General features: G+C 49.1%; 5 protein-coding genes across 6 annotated transcripts in view; 3 read left to right on the top strand and 2 right to left on the bottom strand.

Moving 5' to 3' along the window:
- The first annotated feature begins 380 nt into the window (after positions 1-380).
- Positions 381-5,994, top strand: LOC6601746 (cuticle protein 65). Its single transcript, XM_026991233.1, has 5 exons — positions 381-392; positions 2,936-3,194; positions 3,324-3,695; positions 4,995-5,094; positions 5,223-5,994. Exons 1-5 carry the CDS (start codon positions 381-383, stop codon positions 5,290-5,292), a joined length of 813 nt encoding a protein of 270 aa, XP_026847034.1. The 3' UTR covers positions 5,293-5,994.
- A 2,744-nt stretch (positions 5,995-8,738) lies between these two features.
- On the bottom strand, positions 8,739-10,033 carry LOC6601782 (adenylate cyclase, terminal-differentiation specific). The gene is made up of 2 exons (XM_026991164.1): positions 9,879-10,033; positions 8,739-9,746 (listed from the first exon to the last, which is right to left on the bottom strand). Exons 1-2 carry the CDS (start codon positions 9,921-9,923, stop codon positions 8,865-8,867), a joined length of 927 nt encoding a protein of 308 aa, XP_026846965.1. The 5' UTR covers positions 9,924-10,033; the 3' UTR covers positions 8,739-8,864.
- A 257-nt stretch (positions 10,034-10,290) lies between these two features.
- Positions 10,291-11,020, top strand: LOC6601745. The gene has a single exon (XM_002026784.2). The coding sequence runs from the start codon at positions 10,291-10,293 to the stop codon at positions 10,948-10,950; it is 660 nt and encodes a 219-aa protein (XP_002026820.1). The 3' UTR covers positions 10,951-11,020.
- A 247-nt stretch (positions 11,021-11,267) lies between these two features.
- LOC6601784 lies at positions 11,268-11,626 on the top strand. Its single transcript, XM_002026783.2, has one exon. It carries the CDS (start codon positions 11,268-11,270, stop codon positions 11,583-11,585), a length of 318 nt encoding a protein of 105 aa, XP_002026819.1. The 3' UTR covers positions 11,586-11,626.
- Positions 11,627-16,372: 4,746 nt separating this feature from the next.
- The window catches only part of LOC6601780 (filaggrin), a 30,859-nt gene continuing 21,773 nt past the window's right edge, over positions 16,373-25,458 (bottom strand). For both annotated transcript variants that reach the window (XM_026991115.1, XM_026991114.1), the window contains 4 exons: positions 19,490-19,581; positions 19,279-19,404; positions 18,639-18,977; positions 16,373-18,504 (listed from right to left, as the gene is read on the bottom strand). In XM_026991115.1, the coding sequence (XP_026846916.1) occupies positions 16,809-18,504; positions 18,639-18,977; positions 19,279-19,404; positions 19,490-19,581 (2,253 nt within the window). In that variant the 3' untranslated portion in view covers positions 16,373-16,808. The remainder of the gene's footprint in view (positions 18,505-18,638; positions 18,978-19,278; positions 19,405-19,489; positions 19,582-25,458) is intronic.

A 25,458-nucleotide genomic window follows, 5' to 3' on the forward strand; every position in this document is an offset into this window, starting at 1 on the left:
GATTTCGATTAAATCGAAAGGCGATCAACTGCAGCGGCTGTAGGGGCTGTAGGGGCTGCAGAGGACTGTGTGCGTATACTCCGGCCGCGCCTGTGCTGTGTGCTCTGTCTTGGCCTGCTGCCTGCTTTGCCAACTGCGGGGCAAACCCGTTCTCTTGACTGCAGCCGCCACCACCACCACCAATGATTGCCCATGTTGCACCATATTTCGAGAGCAGAGTGAGGGGGCTTTTCCATCACTCAAATTCGTATAAATAGGCCCAAAGAACGGCGAACCGAAACAGTTGCCGAGACGCAGCCCCGACCGCAGTTGCAATCCAAATAAAACCGATTGAATCGTATTTTTTTGCCACTCTTTATTGGACGTTAAACAAGCTCAAAATGGCTTTCAAGGTGCGTGTGGCAAGTGTGTGCAAGTGTGTTTGTGGCAAGCAGTATTTAAGTTGCCTTCAAAGGATCCCATTGGTACGGGGACATGACAAAGGACCTAAGGAGATACAGCCACCGATCCGTTGCAGCATCAGCACCAGCAGTTGTTATCCTTTCAAATGTTACATCTTTGGCTCCAGTCCTCTCCAGTTGCCGACACTTATCTCCGGCGGAAAGGAGGTCCCAATGTCGTCAGCCACAGCGAGTTATGATGCCAGATTCGCAGAACTGGCAGCACACTTTACCTTTGTGGCTTTTGCTTGGATCCCCCACGACAGGATAACAACGTTTGACTTGCTGCTGCAGCGGACAGGAAGGAGCTCCAGCGAAACGGATTGCTTCATGCAAACCTGGCATTTACCATCTGCCATCTGGTACCCTCCTTTGTTCTCTGGCAGTTCCCACGCAGTTGCCTGCAATCTTCCTTTTCCCGACCTCACTTGCAATGCAATTGCATTTCTATTTCAATTTCCATTCAAATTGGTGGCCAAGGCAACCCACTGGTACACGATAACGAGAACGACACCCAAAGCCAGAACCAGAGCCAGTGCCAGTGCTAGAACGCATGATAGACGCAGCTAATTATGAGTGCGACTCTCCGGGCCAAGGTCAGGTCAGGTCAGGTCACCAAACCTGACCTGGCTGTCCACTACCAGAGTAGGTGCAAGGTCAGCATGCAGAGTAGGCAGTGGGCACAGCTTAGAGCGCAGCTCCATGGCATCCCAAAGGGCATTCTCTCGCCCACGTCCTGAATGCGTTCAACAGAAGTGGAGGAGTGAAGTCCTAAGTCCAGAGGAACAAATAAGTCAAGACAAATATAGAATATAGCAGGTCATCCAAGCCTCCCATCCCATTCCCTTCAACTTTATTAAAAGTTGTTTATTTTTATACAATTAATGAATGGCGCAGACATTAAGCACTTTCCACAGCTCCAATTCACAAGTGCTGCCCACGTGGTGCTAAAAGTACTCTAATGCTTTTTCAATTTATGTAATAAGAGTGCTTTACTATTACTTGGAATACCCAGAGAGTACAGCCAGTGAGAGACATTTCTTTGTTTATACCCGATACTCAAAATGAGTATTGGGGTATATTAGATTTGTGGTAAAAGTGGATGTGTGAAACGTCCAGAAGGAATCGTTTCCGACCCCATAAAGTATATATATTCTTGATCAGCATCAATAGCCGAGTCGATTGAGCCATGTCTGTCTGTCCGTCTGTCCGTCCGTCCGTCTGTCCTTCCCCTTCAGCGCCTAGTGCTCAAAGACTATAAGAGCTAGAGCAACGATGTTTTGGATCCAGACTTCTGTGATATGTCACTGCTACAAGAATATTTCAAAACTTTGCCCCGCCCACTTCCGCCCCCACAAAGGGCGAAAATCTGTGGCATCCACAATTTCGACGATACGAGAAAACTAAAAACGCAGAATCGTAGAAGATGACTATATCTTCTAGAGTGCAAAATCTAAACCAGATTGTATAATTATTATAGCCAGAATCAAGAAAACAATTTCATTCTTTTTCGCTCTGTCTCTCTCTAACACACAGGTTTCATGGTCGGTTTTGTCAATTGCAAAATATGAGTTCAAGGATCTCAGAACCCATAAGAGCTAGAGCAACCAAATTTGGTATCCACACTCCTGTGATATCGGACCTTGACCGTTTTGTGTCAAAATTTCTCCACACCCCCTTCCGCCCCCGCAAAGGACGAAAATCTGGGGCATCCACAAATCTTAGAGGCTATTAACGCTAGAGTAACGAAATTTAGTATCCGCACTCCTGTTAGATCTCACTATAAAACGTATATCTCAAAATTTCGCCCCACCCCCTTCCGCCCACACCAAGGACGAAAATCTGTTGCATCCACAATATTGCAGATTCGAGAAAACTAAAAACGCAGAATCATAGATAATGACCATATCTATGCGGTTGCTGAATCTGGATCAGATCAGATCATTTTTATACCCAAAGGAAACAAATCAATTTGCACTGGCTACGCAGCTCCCGACGTCACGCTCAGACGGATTTTCTGTCTCTCTCGCACGCACTCTTTGTCGTGTCGTTTAATATTAGCGGCGTCTGCCGGAGGAGAGCCATACTGACTTAGTATCGGGTATAACTGTAGAGTTGCGGTGTCCGCAGAAACTCACAACGTTCCCCCTCGTTTTTAGTTCTGTTTGGTATCTTGCAACAATTCCATCCTATCTCCCAATGCAATAACTGCCTCTAACTGATACTAGAGACAGTCTTTGTGGGTCCTTCGACACAGTCAGAGACCTCTCAGTCCCCTCCTGCAAGGTCCTGCCACCCCGCATCCGTCTATCCATATCTTTCTTCTTGTTCTACTCAACTACTTTACAAAACTTAATTAAAAGTTTACTCGTCTGCAATTTCCTGCTGCGCTGCTGCTGCTGCTCCCAAAATAAACACAGGACTCTTTTCCCGGAAAAATATGGAAAAGCAAGTTCTTTCGTTCATTGGCTTTCATGGCTTTCACTCCATTCCAGGTTATTCTCTGTGTGGCCGCAATGGCGATCGCCTGCGCCCAGGCCAAGCCCGGCGGACCCGCCGCCTACTCGATCAGCGCCCCCAGCGTAGACCACGCCTCCGTGGGCAACACACAGGAGCACACGGTGAAGGGACACTACGGCCAGTCCTCACAATCGGACTACGCCAGCCAGGTGCAGACGGCCCACTCTCAGTCACATGTTCAGCGCTCGAGCATCAGCAACGACGCCGGCCTGGCCCCGGCGGCACATTATGCAGGTAAGCCTCATCCTGTCAAGGATATTGTCCGTCAAGTACCAAATACCGAGCACCAAGCACCAAGCACCACACGATCCACTCCATCCCCCTAGTGCACGTAGTTTAATGTTAACCCCAAACCGAATCTAGCTCCCGCGACTCACGCCATAGCCGCCCCCGCTATTGGCGCCTCGTACGCCTTGGGAGTGGGGCACACGGCCCCTGCCCAGATCCAGAGCCTGGCCTACGCAAGTCACGGCTATGCCGCCGCCCCAACCGTGGCCTACGGCGGCCACTACGGGCCTCAGTACGGTGGCGGCCATTATGCAGCCACGGCCCCGGCCCTGCAGCTCTCGGGAGTGGCAGTGGGACACTACGGACACATCGGACACCTGGGCCTGGGCGCAGGTCTCGGCTATGGGTATAGCGGATATAACTCCGGTCCGGCCCTGTCGCATGGCTACGCTCAGGTTGCCGCCGCTCCCGCTCAAGTTGTGAAGTATGCCGCCACTCCAGCCTACGGTAGGTGCAAGCCCGGATCCTGATGTTGCCCCTTCACCAATACCCCGCTAACTTCCGCACCCTCCGCTGCACTCTCTTCGCACTGTCACTGCTTCCGTAGTAATTTGTGAGCGATGTTCAACTAATTTTACAGAAAGCTTTCGACTCTAAAATACCACAGCCGCCATGCTGCCATGCACCCATCGGGGGTAGCTATCGATACTGCAATGGGGGTATGGGGGAAATGGGACATAGAAAAGTTATCTTCTGCCGGACTGTACTGCGGAAATTTATTGTGTTTTCGCCTCTCCGCCAAGTGCACTTGGCAAAAACAAACTCTAGGGCAAGAACAAAATACTAAGCGAAAGTTTTGCTTCCCTGGACAACAGGCTATGAGTGAGATGAAATAATGTCAGAAAGCACCCACGTAGAGAATACTCAAAAGAAACAAAAGTCGAAAATGATCGACAAAAGTCATCCCAGCGATCGATTTGATCAAAGGCTTTACCGCTTGACAGGCATGACAGGCAACAGGGATGCCCCTCTTGCATGACAGTCAACTCGCTATTGGAGGAGTCAATCGATTCAGCTGTCCGCCACCGTTCCACACACAAACAAGACACAGGATAAACTGTTTTTGTCCGTCAGCTATCGATTTGTCTTGCCAGAAACAGATAGGGCATGTGCGGCGCGAGGCACTGGGAGCGACTGACAGGAGGCCCAATGCTCGGCCATGTAATCAATCATTCATTGCCCAATTGTCCGGGGTCCTCGCTGGCCCACTTCTTTAAAGCCGTCAGCCGTCAAACACCAGTTTGGAGTCAAAGTCTTCTAGTGGCCGCCTTTCACTGCCAAAAAAGTGCACTCGTCTGCATGGTGTCCCGGCAGATTCGGAATGTCCTAGTGTAAGCCATGGGCGAGTCTCCTGTGTCTGTGTGTGTGCGCCACTTGATTGATGTTATCTTGTCGGTTGATTGCTTAGGTACCACACTCCGAGGACAGCTGTGAAATGTGTGTGGAAATAAGCCTGGACTCCGGTTCCTGCGGTTGCCGTGGACAACCTCAAAGCAGGAGGACAGGACAGTATTGTCCAAGCAGAGAAAGGACTCTCTGGCCCGATGCTAATTTGGGCAAGCTCCTGCTTGACTCTTACTCCGCATTTCTCTATTCTTTTCTCTTTCTCTTTCCCTCTTCCTCTCCTTCTTTCTCTGTTCTCTGTAGCTATATATTTCCATATATTTTTACTCTGTTTTTCCCCTCTTTGAGTGTATTTATGCTAACGTTCTGTCTCCATATTATGATCCTGTTCGCCGTATATAGCTCCTGGCATTATTGGACACGGCTACGCCCCCGCTGCGTACGCTGCACCTGCCTACGCTGCACCCGCCTATGCTACGCACCTGGGTGGCCCAGTGTTGAAGTGAGTAATGAGAAATTACGGAGTCGTTATTAATAGCGCCCCCCTAGAACCTACACCATTCTCGGACAGGTGGAAAAATATAATCGCACGCTCATCTCTCTTCCTCTCTCTCTCTCTGTCCCTCCCAGAGCCGCCGTAGCCGCACCCGCCCTGGTACACACATCGGTCTCCGGACACGGCATTCACTACGGCTACTAGGAAGGTTTCTCCGTGACCTGCACCCTGAACCGGTACCTGTACCAGTACCAGTCCCAGTACCCCCACCATTGTCACCATAAGCTCCAGTTCCAGCTCCTGCTTCTGCTCCCTCCGCCCGGACATGCATTCGTCCATCCAGAAAAGCATGCAACTAACGAACCAACGGATCCATCTGTCGCCCCGTCCCTGTCTCTGTCCCTGGCGCAGGCTAATAATAATAATAATAGGAACAATAATACTCAGAGCGTGTCGCCGGATCCGGCTCCAACTACGACTCGGGGTCCCGCTGTTCCACTCTTCCAGTACGGCTGTAAATAATGCCTTGGTGTAGCTCGACTTAATTAAAACTCGATTTGTGCACTGCAGAACGGCAGTGAGCCAGTGAAAAGTGCGGAAGAATGGGGAACAGTGACCGACCCAGGTGAACTGTGACTGTGACACGCTGCAACGTTGCCGATTTTCACCGAAAAATATGCCGCAATCCTCTGAAAGAGGGGATCCCTGGTCCCTGGTTCCTGGCACGCTCCGCGTTTTTTATTATTATTATTATGTTGTTTTTAGCTCCAGGGCTTAAGCTCTACGGGGAAAGGACCCCATCTCCAACTTCAAACACCCCCCAATGCTGCCCTGTATACTGTATGTGTTTTTTTATCGCGGTTGAATTCAAGTTGTATTTAAACTTATTTTGTAAACTGACACGAAATGAAAGTGGAAAAAATAAACCCATTGTTACTGACGACTCCCTCTATATGCGTTCGGGTGTGGTATGTCGACCTGTCGTTATATGATATATGATGCAGACATTGCATATATCGTCCCTCTATTTTGGGGAGCTGTTCTGAGATTTATTCGCCACGCCCCAGTTGATCAACGGATACTTTATGGCGCAAAACACGACATCGCATCCCCCGCGAGCCCTTGAACATACATAACTCTGGATAAACTCTGGACATACACATGTACTCGTACACGTACAGTGGGCTCCATGACAGTCAGAAGTATCGACTGCACTCCTGTTTGAATCCAAGCACTTACAGCTGCAAGACGCACTGTCCATCCACATCCGTCCATTCCCATACATATAAATCTTTTGCTGATTTTAAGCCCCCGAAATGAATAGTGCAAAGTGCAAGGGCCCTTAAAAGCCCAAAAACCCATTTACGTCACTCGCATATGGCCCAAAGTCGATATCCCATCCGTTTATTTTTGTCTTTGCCCAAAATACCCGCAGGCGCAGGAGGGTAGGAGGAGGTTAAAGGAGCACTTCTATGGCATTCAAAATGTCACTTGGTTTGAGTCGAAGTCTGTTCGCACTTCGACTCCAAGGACTCCCCATTGCACTATTCTACCACATTAATAAGCGTAAAATTTAAATAAATGCTCATCACTTTAAGCCGACAATACCCATCTAGCTCCTACTTTACGTACTACTTGATGTACTACATTCTTCTTTAACTAATTTTGCATTACTCTTGTTGGAAGTGGCCCAACATTTCCATCGATGCATTGCTGCTATCCTGTTTTGGGGTCTGTTTCCAATCTGTTCTTAACATAATTGCTGTTTTATCAGGTTTAGGCCCACTGTTGTGGTTTTTAATTTGCTGGCCTACGAGAGGGAGGGTCCTGGAGGAATCTGCAACTGACTCGAGAAGTTGCAGGCTCCTTCTGTTCCATTTAGGGGAATGTTTTCCTAATTATCCCGCTAATTACGAAGCAGGGCTTCGTCGAGTGGGGAGCTCATATTTTTGGCTCTGATTGATGCTGCTACTGCAGTAGCAGTGGAAGGTGAAGAGGCAGTTGCAAGCTTGTTGCTGCCTCAAGCCGGGGGCAAGCAGTAGTGTCCAGAGGCATGCAATGGCCGTCATGGTTGTGGCACTATTTGCTCAAGCCCCTTCTGCCATTGTCCATTATCCTGGCCTTCTCCTCTCGTTTGGGGAAATGAACAGGATGCGGTCCTACGCATACATCGCACATACAGATGCACAGATACAATCACTCACACATGTCTGCACACACGTGGGTCTATTTTGTAACTGTATTTGCTTTGCGTCCCATTCGGCTAGTTTTTCATTTCCATTTTGTTTTCTTTTTTCGGCTCCGTTTCCTCTGCATTTTGTTGTTGTCTGTCCGTTTGTCGACACATCGGTCGACACCAAAATGGGAATTTTCCATGCAAATAAGTCGAGGGGAGAGCTGGGAAAATCAGTGTCTGGCTTTCAGGCTCTCACTCTCATTCTGTGCCAAATGGCGATGGGTTTTTCCAATTAATATTCATCCGACGAAGGGATTGCGGATCTCTAATTGAATTACTTTCAAATGTTACCATCCAGTGTGAACAAGCCTTCAATATTTGTATTATTTCTTACCTTGGGTCGCGTTATGGTCGGTCAGGTCAGTCGTCCTTTGTATCCATCCCTATTTATGTTGTTCGCGTGGCTTTGTCAGCGGGCTTATTTTTTCCCTCGTTCTTTTCCCCTCTACTTTTCTAATGCAATTGTCGTGTTTTTGGCTCTGGGTCCCACTGTTCCTTCAGCTGTTTCTTGGCAGCAGTATTTCTTGGCGTTAGCTTCGACTTACAGTTTACATTGGCAGATGCAGAGCGCAGATGCACCCAGAGCGATGCCGTCCTTGGTAGCAGGTGGCCAGAGGAATCCTCAAGGACGTTTCGCTAATGCCATTCACTGTGATGAGGGAGATGCAACTCTGGAAGCCACATGCTTCGTTCACCCACCTGTTCGTAAGCGAGTGTGCAGGGTGTGCAGAGTGTGCACCCGACAAAAATTCGATGCAGACTTAAATGCAGATAGTGGCTTCTCTCAGATACACATGTGGCAAACACTCGAATGATGCAAACCAATACGAGAGGTCTTTATATGTCCAGTCCTTGACATCCCTCTGGGGGTACCCAAGGCGATTGCCATCCATTGTATCCTTTGAATTCTTTCACTGCCTCCCACCCCCACCATCGCCAAAGCCGGCAGCAGAAAAGGCTTTGCTTTGCCATGCATTTCCATGGATATTGTATCTATTAATAGAGCCACCTTCCGCCTTCCCACACCAGATACCCAATTGTGGTGGTGAGCTGATAAATGGGACCATTGAAGCTCCAATGCGATTATAAACTCTACAACCACTCTCAATGGGAACAAGCAATCTGTTTTCTTCTCCAAGCCACAGAGTAACCCAGCCACCCATCCATCGAAAGTGGGCAGAAGTTGGTGGCGGAGATTAGTGATGAGAACGGGGGAAGAGCGAGAGTTCGATGATGCTTCGTGGTTGCAGATGATAGTCCACAATATCGTGCGGCGATGTTCTTGTTCCGTGTCATTCAGAGATTGATAAAATCACACATACGACACGCGTTCCAACCCTCATTCGTGACTCCTATTCTCTCTGAGCAGAGACCCTAACCAGAGATCCGACCCCTCGTAAACAGAGATATCCGATTTCATCATTCCTAACCATTTTTGCATTTGTTCACTTTGAATTTTAACAAAAAAAAAGAGCCTTAATAGATCGAAAAAAAAACTTAAGAGAGAGGCGGATCCTGTCGCTCCTCCTTCTTCTGCTGACTAGAAATTGTAGTTAAGATTGCCACTGCTGAAGCTCACGTGGGAAACGTCCGACGAAGGCTGGAACGATGAAGAACCCAGTACGGAGGACATTGGGACGGCCATTCCGTAGCTCTGGGTGGTTGTTGGGGCCAGTTGGCTGCTGGCAAACTGCTGTTGTTGTTCGCGCAGCACGTCCTGCTGCTGCTGCTGAAGGAAGCCCATGTGCTGCTGGGTCGAGTAGAAGTCGCCACCCGAGCTGGCAGGGACACCACCTCGGCCTCCTCCTGATCCTGAGTAGATGTCGCCCGCTGAGTAGGCGGCACGAATGCCCTGTCCTTGAGCTCCTCCTTGGCTGACGGAGAAACGTCCAGCCTGCTGCTGCAGACCGTTGGAGCCGAACTGCGGACGACGATAGACGAAACGCGATCCAGCGGCTCCTGCGGAATCTGGTTGGGTCTGTGGCAGGGCCTGGGACTGGGACTGGCCCTGGCCAGGTGCTTGGGGCTGTCCGATCGACATGTCCGGATAGAAGTGGTAGAGCTTCTGGAGCAGCTGTTGTTGCTGCTGCTCAAACTCCACACGCTGGCGCTGGTAGTCAATGAAGGCAGCCTGCATCTGGTCAGCATAGGTGGGCACGGGGGCGCGCTGTCCTGCGGCAGCCACGTCGGGAGCTGCCACTCCCGGCTGTGCAAGAAGTTGCTGCTGTTGTTGCAGCAGCTGCTGGGCCTGAAGTTGTTGCTGCTGTTGCAGCAGCTGATGCTGCTGCTGGGGAGTGGATACAGCAGATGTCTTGAGCTTGCCCCCACGCCCAGCTGGCACGCGTCCTGGAGCCTGCTGCTGATACACAGACGAATATTGAGGTCCTGCTGCCGAAAAGCCAGGGAATGGAGTAGGATTTCGCTGTTGAAAGAGAAAGCGAAAGAAAGGGAGAAATGGGAGACGAGTTAGAAGTGTCTTTGAAAGAACTGAGCACAGTGAACCGCGATAATTTGCCCCGCTATCCTAACGCATTGAGACCTAAAGAAGTCTTACCAGTCTCTCGCCATGGCTTTGTGCACGGGCTTTGTGTGATCTCATTTTTCGCTGATGAAAGGATCCCACTGCTGAACAACTGAAGTGGAGATATGCGGATTGTTGCCGAAGGAACGACCTAATTTGTGGCCAGTTCAAATGTTTTAAATTCAAAATCTAAAATCTAAAAAATTATATTTTGAGAGCAAAAATTACAAATACACCGAACCGATACGCACTGACGAAGCGAACAAATGAAATTAAATCAGATGTTAGATGTCAAATGGATACCCCAATGAGCCCCTGACAGCTGTATATACCTGGAACCGTTAATCGGAAGCCTACTGAGATCTCGTATCCCAATCGTATTGCTCACGCGATGCCAGCCGCCTTAAAAGCAGGGAGTGGACCGTGGACTTGTCACAGTGGAGAGATGAGGTCTCAGGTGATTGGATTGCTCGTCGGACTGGTTCTGGGTCTGGCTTGGGGCCGACCGCAGGGCCCCTTCGATAATTTGGCGCTGGGCGCCATGAACGTGGCCGCCAATATAGCCGAGGCCGTGCAGGGAGGAGCTGCCATCAATCGGGATTTGAACTTCGATAATCCCTTAATGACCGTGCACTCGAAGACGGCCGTGGGCTTTGGGGATGCCATGCGGCAGCCTTCAGGCGGCGACTCCTCCGAGTCCGAAGAGCGAAGGAGACGGAGGAAAAGACGCAGCTTACGCCGGACCAAGCGGATCAAACGCGCGCCCTGTCACTGGAAAATGTCAATGACCACCGAAGCTGCCGGCGACGATGAGGTGGAGGCGCGCAAGAAGCGGGCCCGCAAGCGAGCCGCCAACAACGCCTCCAGATCTCGCATTACTCTCAAGAAGATCACTAAGAAGAGCAGCAAGAAGAAGCTCCTTCGAAGGAGACGACAAATGCCCTCGGAGGGAGCTGGTGGCGGACAGCAGCAGGCAGCGGCGACCCTCGGCGACCGCCTCAAAGTCATGTGGCTCTCCCTTGTGGACAACGTAACGGATGTGGTGCAGCAGATGCGTCAAAAGATATCCAGTGCGGTAGGAGCAGCCAGTGCCGGTGGCAACTAGGTGGGAACCCCACCGAAAGTGTTTTTTTTCGTCTTGCATATAAGTATAATAAAAGTAAATGGAAACCAGATCTAAATGGAAAACATGAGCAGCTCCAGGAAGGGAGGGAATCAGGTAAATCATGGCATGACACTACCATGATATTATCGGATACCATGGGACATGGGACATGGGTCACGCTTTCCACTTCCGGCCCAAAGCATGAGAAGCATTTGAACATTAACGTGGAGCGCCTAATCAGACGTCAATTTACAATCTGCACGCTTATCTCAGTACAAAAGCGGGTATTGAGCGACTATAATTCAACAGTTGGCCAAATGACTTCCGCACTCATCTACGCGCTTACTCTGATATTCGTGCTGAATGCGGCCAATGGTGAACGGGCGGCAGTAGATGAGCTCGACGTGGACTACTCCAACGAGTACGACGATGTGCGGCCCCATCTGTTGTACCCGGACGAGTCGCGGCTGGACAGGCAAATCAGCAATGCTGCTCGGGACTTCGAGCAGGGTATCAGCAATGCCTGGCAGTCGATAGTGGATTCAGTCCGCACCTATTTCGAGCAGCTCAAGAATTTCTTCAGCGATGGACGCGAGCCCAATGCCGGCAACGAAGTATTCTCCATGGATGCATAGCATCTGATCTGGTTGCTTTTGACTGAATAAAGTTTGATGGAATACATGGGAATATGATCTTATTAAGGGAATGTACTCCAACAGAGGTCGGGTGTACGTAAATTGGTTATTTCGTTAAACACCTATCTTTTTTCGACCTAAGCGATATGGCAATTATATCACATGCAACACAAACGTGAACGACGGCCATTATGCCATGATATCTGTCACTACATTTATCTGAATCTACGAATCCGAACAGGAAATACTTCGAAGAGGAAGCTGCATCAGCGATGCAACCGAGTAATTAAGAGATACCGATTCCCACCTCGCGGCTAGTTGGATTTGTTGTCCACAAAACATGCTTAAATATTCCACTGGCCTCGAAGCAGCTTCCATTTCCATTGCTGAATCGAATCCATTATGATGACACTCCGTCTGACTCTGTTGCTGGCTGGTTGGTGGCTGTTGGTGGCCTGCACTGCCGCTCGACCACAGGTTAGGCGACGCGAACCCAAGGGGAGATATTCTAAGCTATTCTAACCTACTTCTAACTTCGACAGGATCTGGGCACTGGCATGGCACTGGCCATGGGGCAGGTGAAGCAGCTGATGGAGACTGGCGGTGGTGCGCGCCAGCAGCAGAGCGTTGAGGTTCTGGGCCAGAGGGTGGACGGAGCTATGAACCTGGGCTTTGGCGAAGCCATGAACCTGCCTCTGTCTGGCTAAATGGGGGAAACCAGAAATCACTAGCACTTGCAGATGATATGCTAGACTCCATTGTAAAATGGTGAAATATATGTTCGTTTTCCAGCACTCGACTTACCAGTTGCTCCTCCTGCTGTGGCTGAAGCTGTGCCTGTTCCTGTTCTTGTGCCTGTGTCTGGAGCTGCTCCTGCTCCTGCTTAGCCGCTCCGTAATAACGGGTGAATGTCTGCTGCAACTCCGGCGTCTTCACGCTGTAAGAGTTCGTGTTGGCATCCGTGTGGAAGGAGACCTGCGCCTGGCAAGCTTCCTGCTGGCCGGCCAGGACTAGGCCTGCCATTATCAAGGCCACTGCAAGCATGTCCGCGGGAGAATGATTTACGGACGAGCACTAATTGTAATTGGTTCTACTCGAAGCTCGTGCTCTCCGTTGCCACGTGCGGCTCGTTATCGGCTGCTTATCGGAGTACGCGACACGGCGAAAAGCGACTATGAATGTGCAGCGCCCGCTGTCTGCCCCAGCATTATATATAGTGCCCCAGCGGTTCGATTAACCAATTCTTCAGCGACTGTCAGCGACTCTCTCTTCCCCCCTCGCCCAATCACCTGCTCTCTTTTTTACCCCCATTCGCTTACGACATTTGCTATGCAGAAACGGCAGACGGCCAAAAAATCGTGAGTGTTTCCACTACGTGTCACCACCCACCTACTTAGGGTAAAATCATCCATCTCTGTGATAATATCCTTTAATAGAATTTCAGTGATCGATTTCGATAATTTGTTCGTCTCTTGGATCCCTGGGAAATGTCGACACTTCTGGAACGCCTTCTCCAATATTATAATGCTCCATAATTGCATTTTTATTTTAATTTTTCTGTTTTCTTTTGTTTTTCTGTTGGCTGTTGATAACTTTCTTTAAACTTTTTTTCCGTTTGAGAGCAATGTGTTCGGAATATGGAATGTGCAGACGGAAAAAAAAGAGGCAACGTTTTGAGTTGCTGCTACGGCCGCCACTCTACATTTAAACCCGATACTTAGTCTGTATACCAAAAGTGCTTGCTCTAGCTCAAATGGTCTCTGCGATCTGTGGATGACACAGATTTTTCGTAATTTGTGAGGGCGGAAGGGAGCGAGCCGTTGCTCGTTGCTCTAGCGCTTATAGTCTATGACAAGCATGGCTCAATCGACTCCTCTATTGATGCTGATCAAGAATATATGCATATATGGTCGGAAACGCTTCTTTCTGGACGTTACACACATCCACTTTCATCGGAAGTCTAATATACCCCTATACTCATTTTGAGTATCGGGTATAAATACACGAGCAACAGCAGCAACGAGAGACATGTCGATTCCGATGTCGATGGCAACTCCAATTCAAATTGAATACGCTCTTTGGCACTTACATAACAATCCTCCCCCGCTGGGTCCAGTACCAGTGGCAGTTGCAGAGGCCGAGGCAGTGGCAGACAAAAACTAAACATAAACACGGGCATAAAATGTTGTTTATGGGAACGTGCATGGAATAACCGAAAAAGCCCGTAGCGAAACCCGCACAGAGAAACAGACATGAAACAGACGGACAGTCTCTCTGGAATGGCAGAGCGTTGCAAAAATCGTTGTGGCAGGAGCCACGATGCGGAAGCGGGGTTAAGGCCAACAAGAGTAGCAAAATTGGCTCAATTGAAATGCAGTTTCGGCCGCAAGCGCTTTGCTGACCAAAAGAAGGAATGGGAATGGGTATGGCACAACGATTATGAAAGCAGCAGGCAATGGATAATGATCACTTAACGCGGAGTTACGGCTACCTGAAGCGGCAAACGGTGCGTATACGTGACCGTCATACATTTATTTACGCGCATTTCATTACGCCTTGGATCCTATCCGACGCATATACGGTACGTCCGCTCGAATGTAATTGAAGGCGCATTTCACACGTTTCAAAGTTGTGTGTCGTCTCATTCGAATGAGACTCGTGGCCAGCATATGTATGGCAGGTGGCATGGACCGCTCTTTTGGGCCAGATACTCGTATTCGTGCAAGGGGGTGAATTACAGCTAAATCCATAACTTTATCTCAATGAGAATGAAGCGTCTCTGAGGCTCTGAAGGCAGTCACGGAACTGCATTTCTTCTATTGGCCACTCCCCCCTGGCCATTCTCCATCTGAAATGGTTGCCTTTTCCTTGTAATGGCTGGTCATTAAAGTTGACTTTTCCAAATGAAATGCTTGTCAGTTTACGATTACCCGCCATAAGCCATCGAAATAAGTAGCACAAATTATGCAGAGACTCCCCCGTTCTAACTAATATAGAGACCTGGCGCTCGAATTCAACTGGAATCCAGAAAAGGAATTGAGGGCAGCGGAGGGTATTGTAGCGGAGGAAACAAGTAAATCTAGCCAGCTGCTAAATACGCCACTTAATCATTTTACTGGGTCAGGGGGTCACGGATGGACTAAACTGGCGCCCTGGCTGATGCTGAGGCGCCCTGGGCCGAAGTGACCTCCCAGAGAGGCACAGAGAAAGCGACAGAGAGACTGCTTTTGGGGCTGTTAAACCCTAGTTTAAACTTTTGAACTCGCGCACTGACCCTATTCCAACCGCCACTCCCCTGCGGCACCTTCTCTCCCTTGGTGGCGAATGCTGCGTTCATGGTTCGGCTGCGAATTATTTTCTGGTCCCGTTTTTAGGGCGCTGCCTTCTGCATTGGCACAGATTATATTGGGGCGACATGGCCTCCTATTTTCCCATGCCGACACCCCGAGCGGTGGGGCCCCCTGCTGTCGTAAGGGGGGGCTTACTTATGGCCAAAAGGAGCCAAAGGCAAATAGCAAGGGCCAAAAGAGATTTTATGGCGCATGGCACAGAACAGAGCTCCAAGCAAGGTAGTACAGTAAGCCCCACCGTTGATGGTCTCACCCCACATAGTCAGAGCAAATAAAACGATGTCAAAGATAGATAGATATATATTTGCTTTTGTGTGCTTTTAACTCACATACAATTCTCTTTTTATTAGTTTCGCACTCTCCAACCTCTACATTCTCCACAAAACGCCACAAACAGCGACAAAAAAAACATCTTATTCGATATAAACACGTAGAGACAAATACATACTCGTGCATACATGTATGTATCTATACATATGTATATGGATAAACATACATCAAATATCTATATATATATATATCTGAAGAGGGTCTGTCTGGGATGTCCTCTGAAAAGTATGCCCAATCCTTGACAATTTTAAGCTTAATCTACAAAAAAACGTGGCTCCTCCCTGCCAGGAGATCCACTAAACAATATCCTCCTAAAACCGCGATCAAAGTGTCTGGCAGGAGCGAACTCTGATTTGGACTTCTTTTTGGGAACCAGAGGTCTTTCATCTCTCAAACTGTAATCGAGTGTGTGTATCTGCATCTGTGTATCCATATCTGTGTATTGTAGTTCTTCTACGTGGCTCAGAAAAAGATATCCATGCGGTGTGCGCTTATGATTTATTTTAGTACATAATATGTACTACATATTCACTTACATAAAGTATTTCGTGTATTTTGACATTTTGCATTGATTTAACATTCAATAGACTTTGCATTTGGTTTGGTAAAATATCAATATTTCTCTTAGCTGTCAATATTGTATATATAGTATAATATAAAATAATATAATATAATATATGTAATATAATATAATATAATATAATATAATATAATATAATATAATATAATATAATACAATATAATATAATATAATATAATATTATATTATATTATATTATATATCGTATTATCATAGCCTATATATCCATATACTCGTATCCTTATATGTATGTATGTTTAATAGGGAAAAGTTTTAAAATCATCTGCATCTTGACGCAACTGATCCGCATTAGATTCGATGATTAGCAACATTTAAAAGATATACGTAGATTACGATTACGTGTTCAAGTAGAGTACATATGATGGGGGTCCCTAGACCGGGCTGTCCTTGGCACATTTACCACATTTACAATTTTCCTTTAACCGATTCTTATGGGGGACTTCGATTCCCCTACTAGATCTGATCAGCCTTTGATCTGCAGCTGATGTCCGAAGAAAACCATTCATTCAACAATCAATCAATCACTCAATCAATCAACTTAACAGTCAACAACCAGGTTGTTTTAGTATTCAAATAACTATGCATATCCTCTGTATCTGTACCAGTATCTTTATTTTTATCTGTTTCGGTTATCTGTAGTATTTTTTTATCTTTTGAGTTTTTTCCAATATGTTTCTAGTGCTTGATTAACCGCCTAACAATTCTCTGAGCAAACTTCGCTGTACCTTTAAAGGCCCTGCTTCAATCGCCATGAATATTGTGTATCCTGTAGAAGGTAGAACCTAATACGTGAATACAAACATACTTCATTCTTATCCTGGCTGCATCCACAAAAACATCTCGGGCATATTTCCCGCAACAAACAACAGGCTAAAGCTTTTCGTTCCGTTTCCTTACTCCTTTCTCTACAATTCCTCATCTCATTTCTCCTCATGGTACATCTTACAGCTCGGCGAAAATGTTCTCCCTGAAGTCGAGCTCGGGATGGGCCGAGTGCGATGACGATCCGTGGCCATAGTCGCGCGACGAGGACTTCATTGAGCTCCGTCCGGATCCAGAGCCCGAGCCGGAGCTGAAGCTTGCGTTCCGGGGACTGCTGCGGCGCATGCGACCCTCGATGACGGCCATCTTGTTTAGCGGCTGCGTCGGATCCAGCTCGCAGAAAGCGCCGGCGATGAGGTCGGTGCCGTTTAGCGAGTTGAAGCTGTCCCGCTTGGAACCACGCGATGACATGACCCCGCCCGCGTGGGGGTGGTGCGACCCTGTGGAGCTTTTCCGGCTTGGCCGGTTGCGACTGTACTGATACTGATAGGCGGGCGGTGGAGCAGGTGCGACAGCTTGGGCATCGATGACGACTGCCTGGGCGACAGCTGGGGGAAGGTTCTGGGCCCCGCCCGGGGTGTAGTTGTCATAGAAGTCCGGTGGCACTACCTCCTCCTCGTCCAGCTCCCGATCCCTGCGCTCGAGTCGATGCTCCTGCTCCTGCTCCAGGCTGGGGTCCTGCAGGGAAGAGCACATGCTAAGCTCCGTGGGCTGGCTGCTGCCCGAGAGGCTGCTAAGGGGGTCGTTGCCGGGTAGGACCAGGGCCAGCGCGGCCTTGTCGTAGCCGTAGGGCGCCTCGCGCTTGGCCTTCGGCGAGCGTTGGGCGTAGAGCTTCTCGATGTCCGGCAGCTGGCGCCCTCCGCTGTGGCGGCTCTTTTCCCGCTGCTCGCGTTGCTGCTCCCGCTGCAGCATCTCTTGGATGTCCATGCTGCGCTCACGCTCTAGCTGGTCCATTATCTCCATGTCGCGGTCTAAGGTGCTGGACGAGAAGGTGCTGCTGCACTCGCTGAAGGAAACGTCCTTGTGTCGCAGCCCCGCCCCGGGTCCTACTGGCCCCAATCCCGGCCAGCGCTGCGGAGGAACCATCATGCTGCTCACCACGGAGCTCTCCTCCCCGTCGCCATAGTTGCTGGTGCTGCTGTCGTCCAGTATGCTCATGTTCACGTTCCCATTCCCATTGCAGTAGGAGGAGGCGGTGATCCCCGACATGCATTCTGCACTGCGTAGAGTGCCGCTACCGCTTCCGTGCCGATGATTGGGCGTCGGTCTGCTTCGGTTGCTGCTGCCGCTGCTGCTCCCGGGGTGCTTTCGATGGGCATGCGGATGGAGGTGGCTGCTGGCGTGCCCTCCGTCAGATATGATGTTGATCTTCACATCGTGCTTCTTGCCGCGCACGTCCTTGCCCAGATTGTTAACCACCCCAGCGTCCCCAGGGCCGCGCCCGCCTCTCATACGCTCCCTCTCTCTCTCCCTATCCCTTTCTCTGTCTCTATCCCTATCCCGCTCCCTATCTCTCTCCCGATCCCTCTCTCTGTCCTTGCCCTGTCTGTAGGGGGTTCCGCTGTACCGATCACCGGACGATCCATGGCCCAGTCCCGCACTCCGCTCATGGCGCACCTTGGGAGGGTGCTTGAGCTGCGGCTCAGACTGTCCCTGGTGTCCCTGGATGGTGGTGGTGTTGGTGGGTTCGTCCTTCTCGATGGAGTCCTCGCGGGATCCGCCACCCGCTCTGCGTCCCACATCGCGGCGCCGCTGGCTCTTCTGCGTCCTCTTCGAGGAGAGGCGGAAGTAGCCCCTTAGACGCTCCTGCTCATCCCTGCATGGAAATAGAAGAAAACTAAAAGTCAGAGGTGGCAGTGAAGGATATTTGGTAGAGATCACATTTAATATGACAGTCAAACTCGATAAAAGTAACCACGCTGTATGGAAAGGAGTATCCCATCAAATTACCTGGGGAGTATCTGCGATGCGTAGATGCAGGGGAAAATCACGGTGGGCAGGAAGGCGACCCACACGAACATCAGGTAGGTGAAGTCAAAGTGCTTCTGATTCTCATACGTCTCCTCCAGCGAAAGCCGCGCAAAGCGAAGGATCATCAAGGGGCACACGCAGACCACTTGAGTGGCGGCCATGCTCCCGAAGTTCCGCTGCTTTCGCTTCTCCCGATGGACGTCCAGCTCGGCGCTGTACAGGTCATAGGATCTGGTGCTTGCATGATTTCCATTGCTCAGTCCAGCCACGCCTCCGCCGCTGAGGGTGCGCGGCTCCGCCGACGATGCGGAAGAGTGCCTGCCGTGCGGCGGAGAAAGAAAAAACTTGTTCAGGAAATCAGAAGAACTCATTAGACAGGAATCACGCTCATTAGCGACGGATGGGCATTGGTGGTTGGGCTCCCTATCCTAACCCTATTTTAGGAGTATTGGTAGAAGATGAATGGTGAAAGGAGGAAAGCAGTGTCGGATTACTCCTCTCTTCCTCCTCTATCCCCCACTCAATCGCGAATTAATCAGCCCAATTAGCAGACAAAACTGGCGACCGATGATTAAGCTCGTTCCCAACATTTCCTCCTAATGACACGACTGGCACTCACCGCTGGCGCATTCGCAGGTCCGCTCGGTGCTCGTACATCATGACCGCAAAGGGGCCCTCCGGCGGACGCAGCTCCTGGGATGTGCGGATGTAGAGGTACGACAGCAGGATGGCTGGGCCGCAGTACCTGCAACAAGAAAGTCGCAGAATAGAGAAACCCGCTCTCTCTTTCTATTGATTGGGGGGGGGGGTTGTTGCACCACCACACTTACATGAGTAGGAAGAGGCCTCTGGTGTACTCCTGCATGTCGTCCATCAGGTTGACTACGCACAACCCGATCCCGGCAAGCTGGGGCATGTAGTCCTGAAAAGGATAAAATATATAAAGGTTCGTTAGTCCCCCCTAGTTTGTTGACTGACATTCGATATGCAGGGTGCGTAGCTCTTCGAATTGATTTTATATAATTACAGAGCAGTAGATGGACCCCTCTGGGGCGCCTCCTATCGATTGGCTTAGGAAAAGCATTAATTGAATCAACTTTTCTGTGGCGCACACATAGCATACACAATTGTCTTCCTTTAACCCTTCAGCACACCGCTCCCTCCTTGAAACCCTGAAAACACACAGGGGGCACGCGTTTCACATTCACAGAGAGAGAGAGAGAGAGAGAGAGAGCTCCTCAATCAAAGCCTTGCACTCCATTTCACGGTGCGTTGGCGTTAAACATGGCCATAAGCATATCCATGGCCATGGCCCAATGTCGTGGCCAACAATGGCCACCATTCCACTCCTCTGCCATCTCTGCCTTTCCACCCAACGGATTGTATTGTCTGCTCCCACCGTCTACGGCCACCCCTCCGCGGACAGAGATTACGTCGTAATTGTAATTACATATGATTTCGCGCGTAGCGAAAAAGTTTTTCGGAGAAGCGAAAGAAATTAAACAAAGGGCGGAAATGAATTTATGGCTGAATCCCAGTTATTTTCTCATTAAATGGCACTGCCGTGGCACCATCCAAGGAGGCGCTTGTTCAGGTGCTCTCCGCTCTGATTTTAGGGCTACGGAATGATATCTAAATAAATCCGATGATGAGATTAGGGCAGGGATTAGAGGCAGGAAGTCAACAAAAGCCGTCTGGCAGCCGTGGAATAATGAGGAGTGTTTTGAGTGGGGGATGGAATGGAAAGTCGAGATTTTCAAGTGACAATTGACGGGGAAAGGGCAAAGAGTGGACATTGGATAATGCGAACGAGACTTCCATGAAAGTGCCCTGGGGAAAAGTCGTCGTCCCTGAAGCGAGGAGTTCATCAATAAAGTCCATCGCTCAAGTGTCCAGGTGCAAGTGCATGACTGGATAAGTGGATGACTGGAAGAGTGGAGGAAGGCCAGCATGCGATTGCCGCATGATGCAGCGCATAATTATTCTGCCAGATTGCGATTGTGTGAGGGATGAGCAGGGTGTCGCCTTCAGGCTGCAACTTGGAACTTTTCATAAAGTTTCCTTATTTTCAAACGGATCCTCCTTCTACATGCATATGTTCCACTCACATACCACCACACCCACTTACCCATACACATACATATGTTTGGAGAGGGGATGCTGTGAGGGAAGAGGGTCCCTGGTTGGAGGAAAGCACTCGTAAATGATTTTGTATGAATAACTATTAAAAAGTTAGCAATTCCCTTGACAGCAGGCACTCCTCCATTCCACCACCCACCCCGCAGTCGAGGCGGTTCAAAACTTGACTCCAACTTTTAAATCAAATCGTAAACTATAGCACGAGAGGGGAAGATAAGGAGGAGGAGGAACAGGAGGAGCAAATGGAGTCTTCAAGGAAAAAGTTTTCCATTCGCAGCTTTGCGGCGTTCGGGACCCCGTCCCGAAAATGTAATGAAACCTTTTCAGTCTGCCCCCCAACCTCCCCTATTGGGCCTTGCCGTTTCCTCCATTCACTCCAATCCCCGATTTCCCCTTTTGTTGCCACAGAGCCAAGCAGTCATTTGGGTAATGAACTGTTAGCGCTGTACAATCTGGCCAACAAATCTGTTTTGAACACTTTGGCCACTGTGCCACACTGCCAAATGCAAATAAACGAACGAAGGGAAACGAACGGACAGGAGCAGAGACTGAGATCCTTTGGCTGTGGCCAACGGCGGAGGATGGTGGAGGGACTGTGGCACTGTGGCACTGTGGCGGGCGGAGGCTGCACGCAATTCAATGAGGCCTGCGGGCATCTTTGGGATACTCTCCTTGCATACAGGTACCGAGTGACTCCTCCTCCCTGGAAGATGCCTGGCAACCGCTGAAAGAGTATTCCATTTTCGTCCTGCCAGTGGACGTGGACGCCTTCTTCCGTCGTTCTTCTTACTTTACTTTTTTATGGCCATCTCTCATTTCTGCTCATCTCCGTGTTTACAGCTGTGACAGTTTCCGCTTTATGGCCACAGCCAAGGGATCTCTCTCTTCGCTGCCCAGACCCCTCTTCTCTCCCCACCCCCTTCTGCTGTGAGCCAAGTTATGATTACCTTCGATGGAGACTGCTAATGCAATTGATTTGATTCGTGCTGGGCACAAATCAATTTGAGCTCCGCCCCTAAACAGTTTATGGTTGGAAGAGGCCCCCCAGTGCCCCAGTGCCCCCCAATTCTGACCAGAGCAGAACCGATAATGTGAACGAGAATGGCACCCGATGATGATGATGATGCTTTCAACAAGTGGCCAGGACATTAAATTGGCTCACATTATTCGGGCTTTTGGCCACGCCCACGTCTACGAAACGCAGACATGGAACAGAAGAGCAACCGAGGCATAAAGATATTTACAATTTGGAGCGCGTTTCCAAATATTTTATCGACTCGGGCACGAGAATGGGCTCGTTCTCCAGTTCCCGTTACTCCGTCTGCGGCTCAGACAGCGTAAGATTCCTGGAGGGAGACGGGTAGATGGGGAGATGGATGAAGGGGAGCCATAACCAGTAACAGAAGCCGATCCAGAGCCACAGGCAAGCACATTAATAACAATTTATTTCCGCCATGGCAGGAGGCAGTAGGCACTAGGCAGCATTCCATAGATACCTCAAAGACCAGGCTCAAGCCTAGGGGCAGACGCTGAGTCTCAGGCCGTGGCGGTGGCGGTGTTGCCCACGCAAACAAATTGCAAGCGAAGGCTGCAGAAGTACGAGTCTTATCATCTCCACTGTCGTCCCAGTTTTGACTTTGACGAATCGCTGCTCAACGATACGCGGGCATACGGGAGGAGGAAGAGGAAAGGGACGCTATTGTTCGGTGGAAGGCTGGTTATTGGATGCCAGAATGGTGGCAGGAAATGGAAATGAAAAGCACTTAATAACAATTTAAAATTGGCAAATAACGGCACAGACTCGGTTTGTGTTTTGGCGGCAGAATCAAGTCAAATGCGTAGGCAGAGATCCATAGTTCTTGATGATCCAGGGATCTGCAGCTAGAGAATCCCAAAAGATCCTTCAGCTTTCCGGCTTTTCCCCATGTAAATGGAGTCATTTTTACTTTCGGAAAAACTTCTGTTGCTGTTGCTTCTGCTGCCCTATCTCCACGGAGGAGCATCTGCGCAGACATCGGAGTTGTGTTGGGAAAAATTCGTTTGAAATTTGATTTCATATTGCGATGTCCTTGACTCTGCTCTAACCTGCGCCACCCTGTCACCCACCCCAACCACCCACCCACTTGTGCCACCCACGCAGAACAAAGTACCTACAAAATAAATAAGATAAAAGACAAGAGTGAAATTCTCATTTGTCTGCTTCAGATTTTCAGATATTATTTGCATGTATTTAGTTATCAACAAAAAGCGATAATTGAAGTGAATCCCTGTCCTGTCCTGTCCTGTCCCCTAGTACCCTCCTGTCCGCTCCCTCACATACGCACTAATTAAAAGAAAATATTCCAAGAAACACAAATGAAAAAGTCATGGGAGGAGGGAGACAACAGAGAGAGGGACGGGACCTCTGGTTACCAATAATAATCGGGAGTTAACATTTTTCGGACCAAAGTCTCTTCTAATGGGAAAACGCGAAGCTGAGGTCGAAGGGTGGTAAAAGAAAAACAAGGGAAATGTTGCCAATGCATAATTAAAAGCAAAATTTTCATAATTTAAATAATAAGAAAAAAAATGTACGCGAAGGAGGAAGAGGAGGAGGAGGAGGATGAGGATGAGGAGGAGGAGGAGGAGGAGGAGGAAGAGGAGAAGGAGGAGGAGGAAAGAAGATGGAAAATGGAAGACCAGGTCCAGAGATTATAATGTAAACAGCAAAGAGGAGCCCAAAGGTTAGGCCTGGATGGCGTGGCGCAACGGAGGGACTGCAGTGTGGAAGGTGGCTGCCAAATAACGGTGGGACCACCGAAAAGACACTGCCGGACTTAATGGCCGTAAAATGCTAGCCAAACGGACAGCCGGAGACGAGGTCGGTTTCCCAGCAAATACACACACAAAGAGAGAGGGGAGGATGACAGTGGTAGAGGAGGATCATCAAAACCAAGACAGGGATTACGACCCCAGAATCAGGACACAGACACGGACTTGGACCCAGCGCGGGGAACAAGACCCTGACCCGGTCCTGGACCCGGATTTGGACCCGGACCCGTGCCCGTGGCCGTAGACGGCATGTGTTGCGCTCTGTGAGCTTACGATAATAACACAATTATGTACTTACATAATTAAAGTCGTAAAGTGCAAAGAAAAACACACACAGAAACAAGTGCCAGGACACACGCATATACTGCTTAAAAGCCAGACACAAAGGAGAGACACAGATACAGTTCATGTGGAAAGAGAGAGGACAGTCGTCGACTTTGATTTGGATTTTCATTCCTTTTTCACGCTTTTTGTGCCCCATTTTCAAGTGGCAGCCAGGAGGAAAATGCAAACGAAGTGGAAACTGAATGCTGATGTAGAGATAAAGATGATGACGGAGCCGGGAAATCTGTGCTCCGATCAGCAGCAGGATCTGCAGCTGGACTCTTTCTTTCTCTCTCTGTCCTTGTTAGGGGGAAACCATTGAAAAAGTGCTTAGCGGAAGGTGGTTCTCGCTCTACTGCACTCCATTTTTCCCATATTCTATATCTACTTTTCCTTCATTGTTTCTGCACTTCTTTTGGATTCATTAATATTTTCTGCTTATGCGCATAATAACAAAGATGTCTGAAAGACAGCGACCATACATATATTGTACTACTATATTTCGTGTAAATAAATGTGTATTTATTCGCTGCGCCATGGAGGATACAATATGTACAGTCTCCAGAAATAATACGCCTACATATACTCGTATGTACAAATACACTTAACCTTGGCAAAAACATGTTTGTCACTTGAAAGTTTTGTTTTGTAATGTGCAAAACGGCAACTAACGGCAACAGAACACAACAGAAACAGACGAAAGGCCCAAAGGAATTGGAATTGCCTCCAGGTGCAGCCTTATCCGAAATGAGGGTTTTCTTGAAAATATAAATGTCTAATAGGCTCCGCACATACGCACATACGCCAATACGCCAATGCTCCAATCCCTTATCAGTGATACGAGCACTCTAAGAAGGACGTGGACATGGGGCAAGGGATGCGGAGTTCTTTGAGTGCTTTGCTTCTTTGTTACCTCTGTCCGGACAACAAGTGATTTAGAGCTTTAAGCTGCTTACAGAAGAACAACAGAAGCACAAAAACCCGAAAACGGAAACGCAAAGCTACATTTAGGACAGTGAAAATTTTGATACCCTTGCAGATCGATCATTCATCTGTTGGCTTTATGATATAAGTAGGTGCTCAGTCATCCAGTTCTTATTCTCTTTAGCTCCTGGTGTTTCAATGGCAATGTCTCATTAAATCAATAACACCCTCTCCCTGCTAGGGTATAACCAGAATAGAAGAGACACATAGGAGCAGGAAAGGAGGAACATTGAACCCAATGAAATCAACCGCATGACAATACGAAGATCCAAAGTGAAACGCACTTGGATCACCCACACCCGCGTCCCCCAATCGAACCACGAACCACTCAGCCGTCCCAGCTGAACCCCCAGACACTCATCCCACGCTTTCTCCTTAAACGAGAAAGAGCGAATCGCATAAATTTTATAACGAAATTTGAGCTGCCATTTCACGGCCTCTGGGAGGCAAAAATTTGACAACCCCTGGCGCTCCTTGAGCGGGAGCCAGTGCGAGGTTTGACTGTGGAGAACATGGAACATGGCCTGGGGGCCCCTTGAAT

Source organism: Drosophila persimilis, unplaced genomic scaffold, assembly GCF_003286085.1.
Source record: "Drosophila persimilis strain 14011-0111.01,24,50 unplaced genomic scaffold, DperRS2 tig00000653-arrow-arrow-pilon, whole genome shotgun sequence".
Classification (NCBI taxonomy): domain Eukaryota; kingdom Metazoa; phylum Arthropoda; class Insecta; order Diptera; family Drosophilidae; genus Drosophila; species Drosophila persimilis.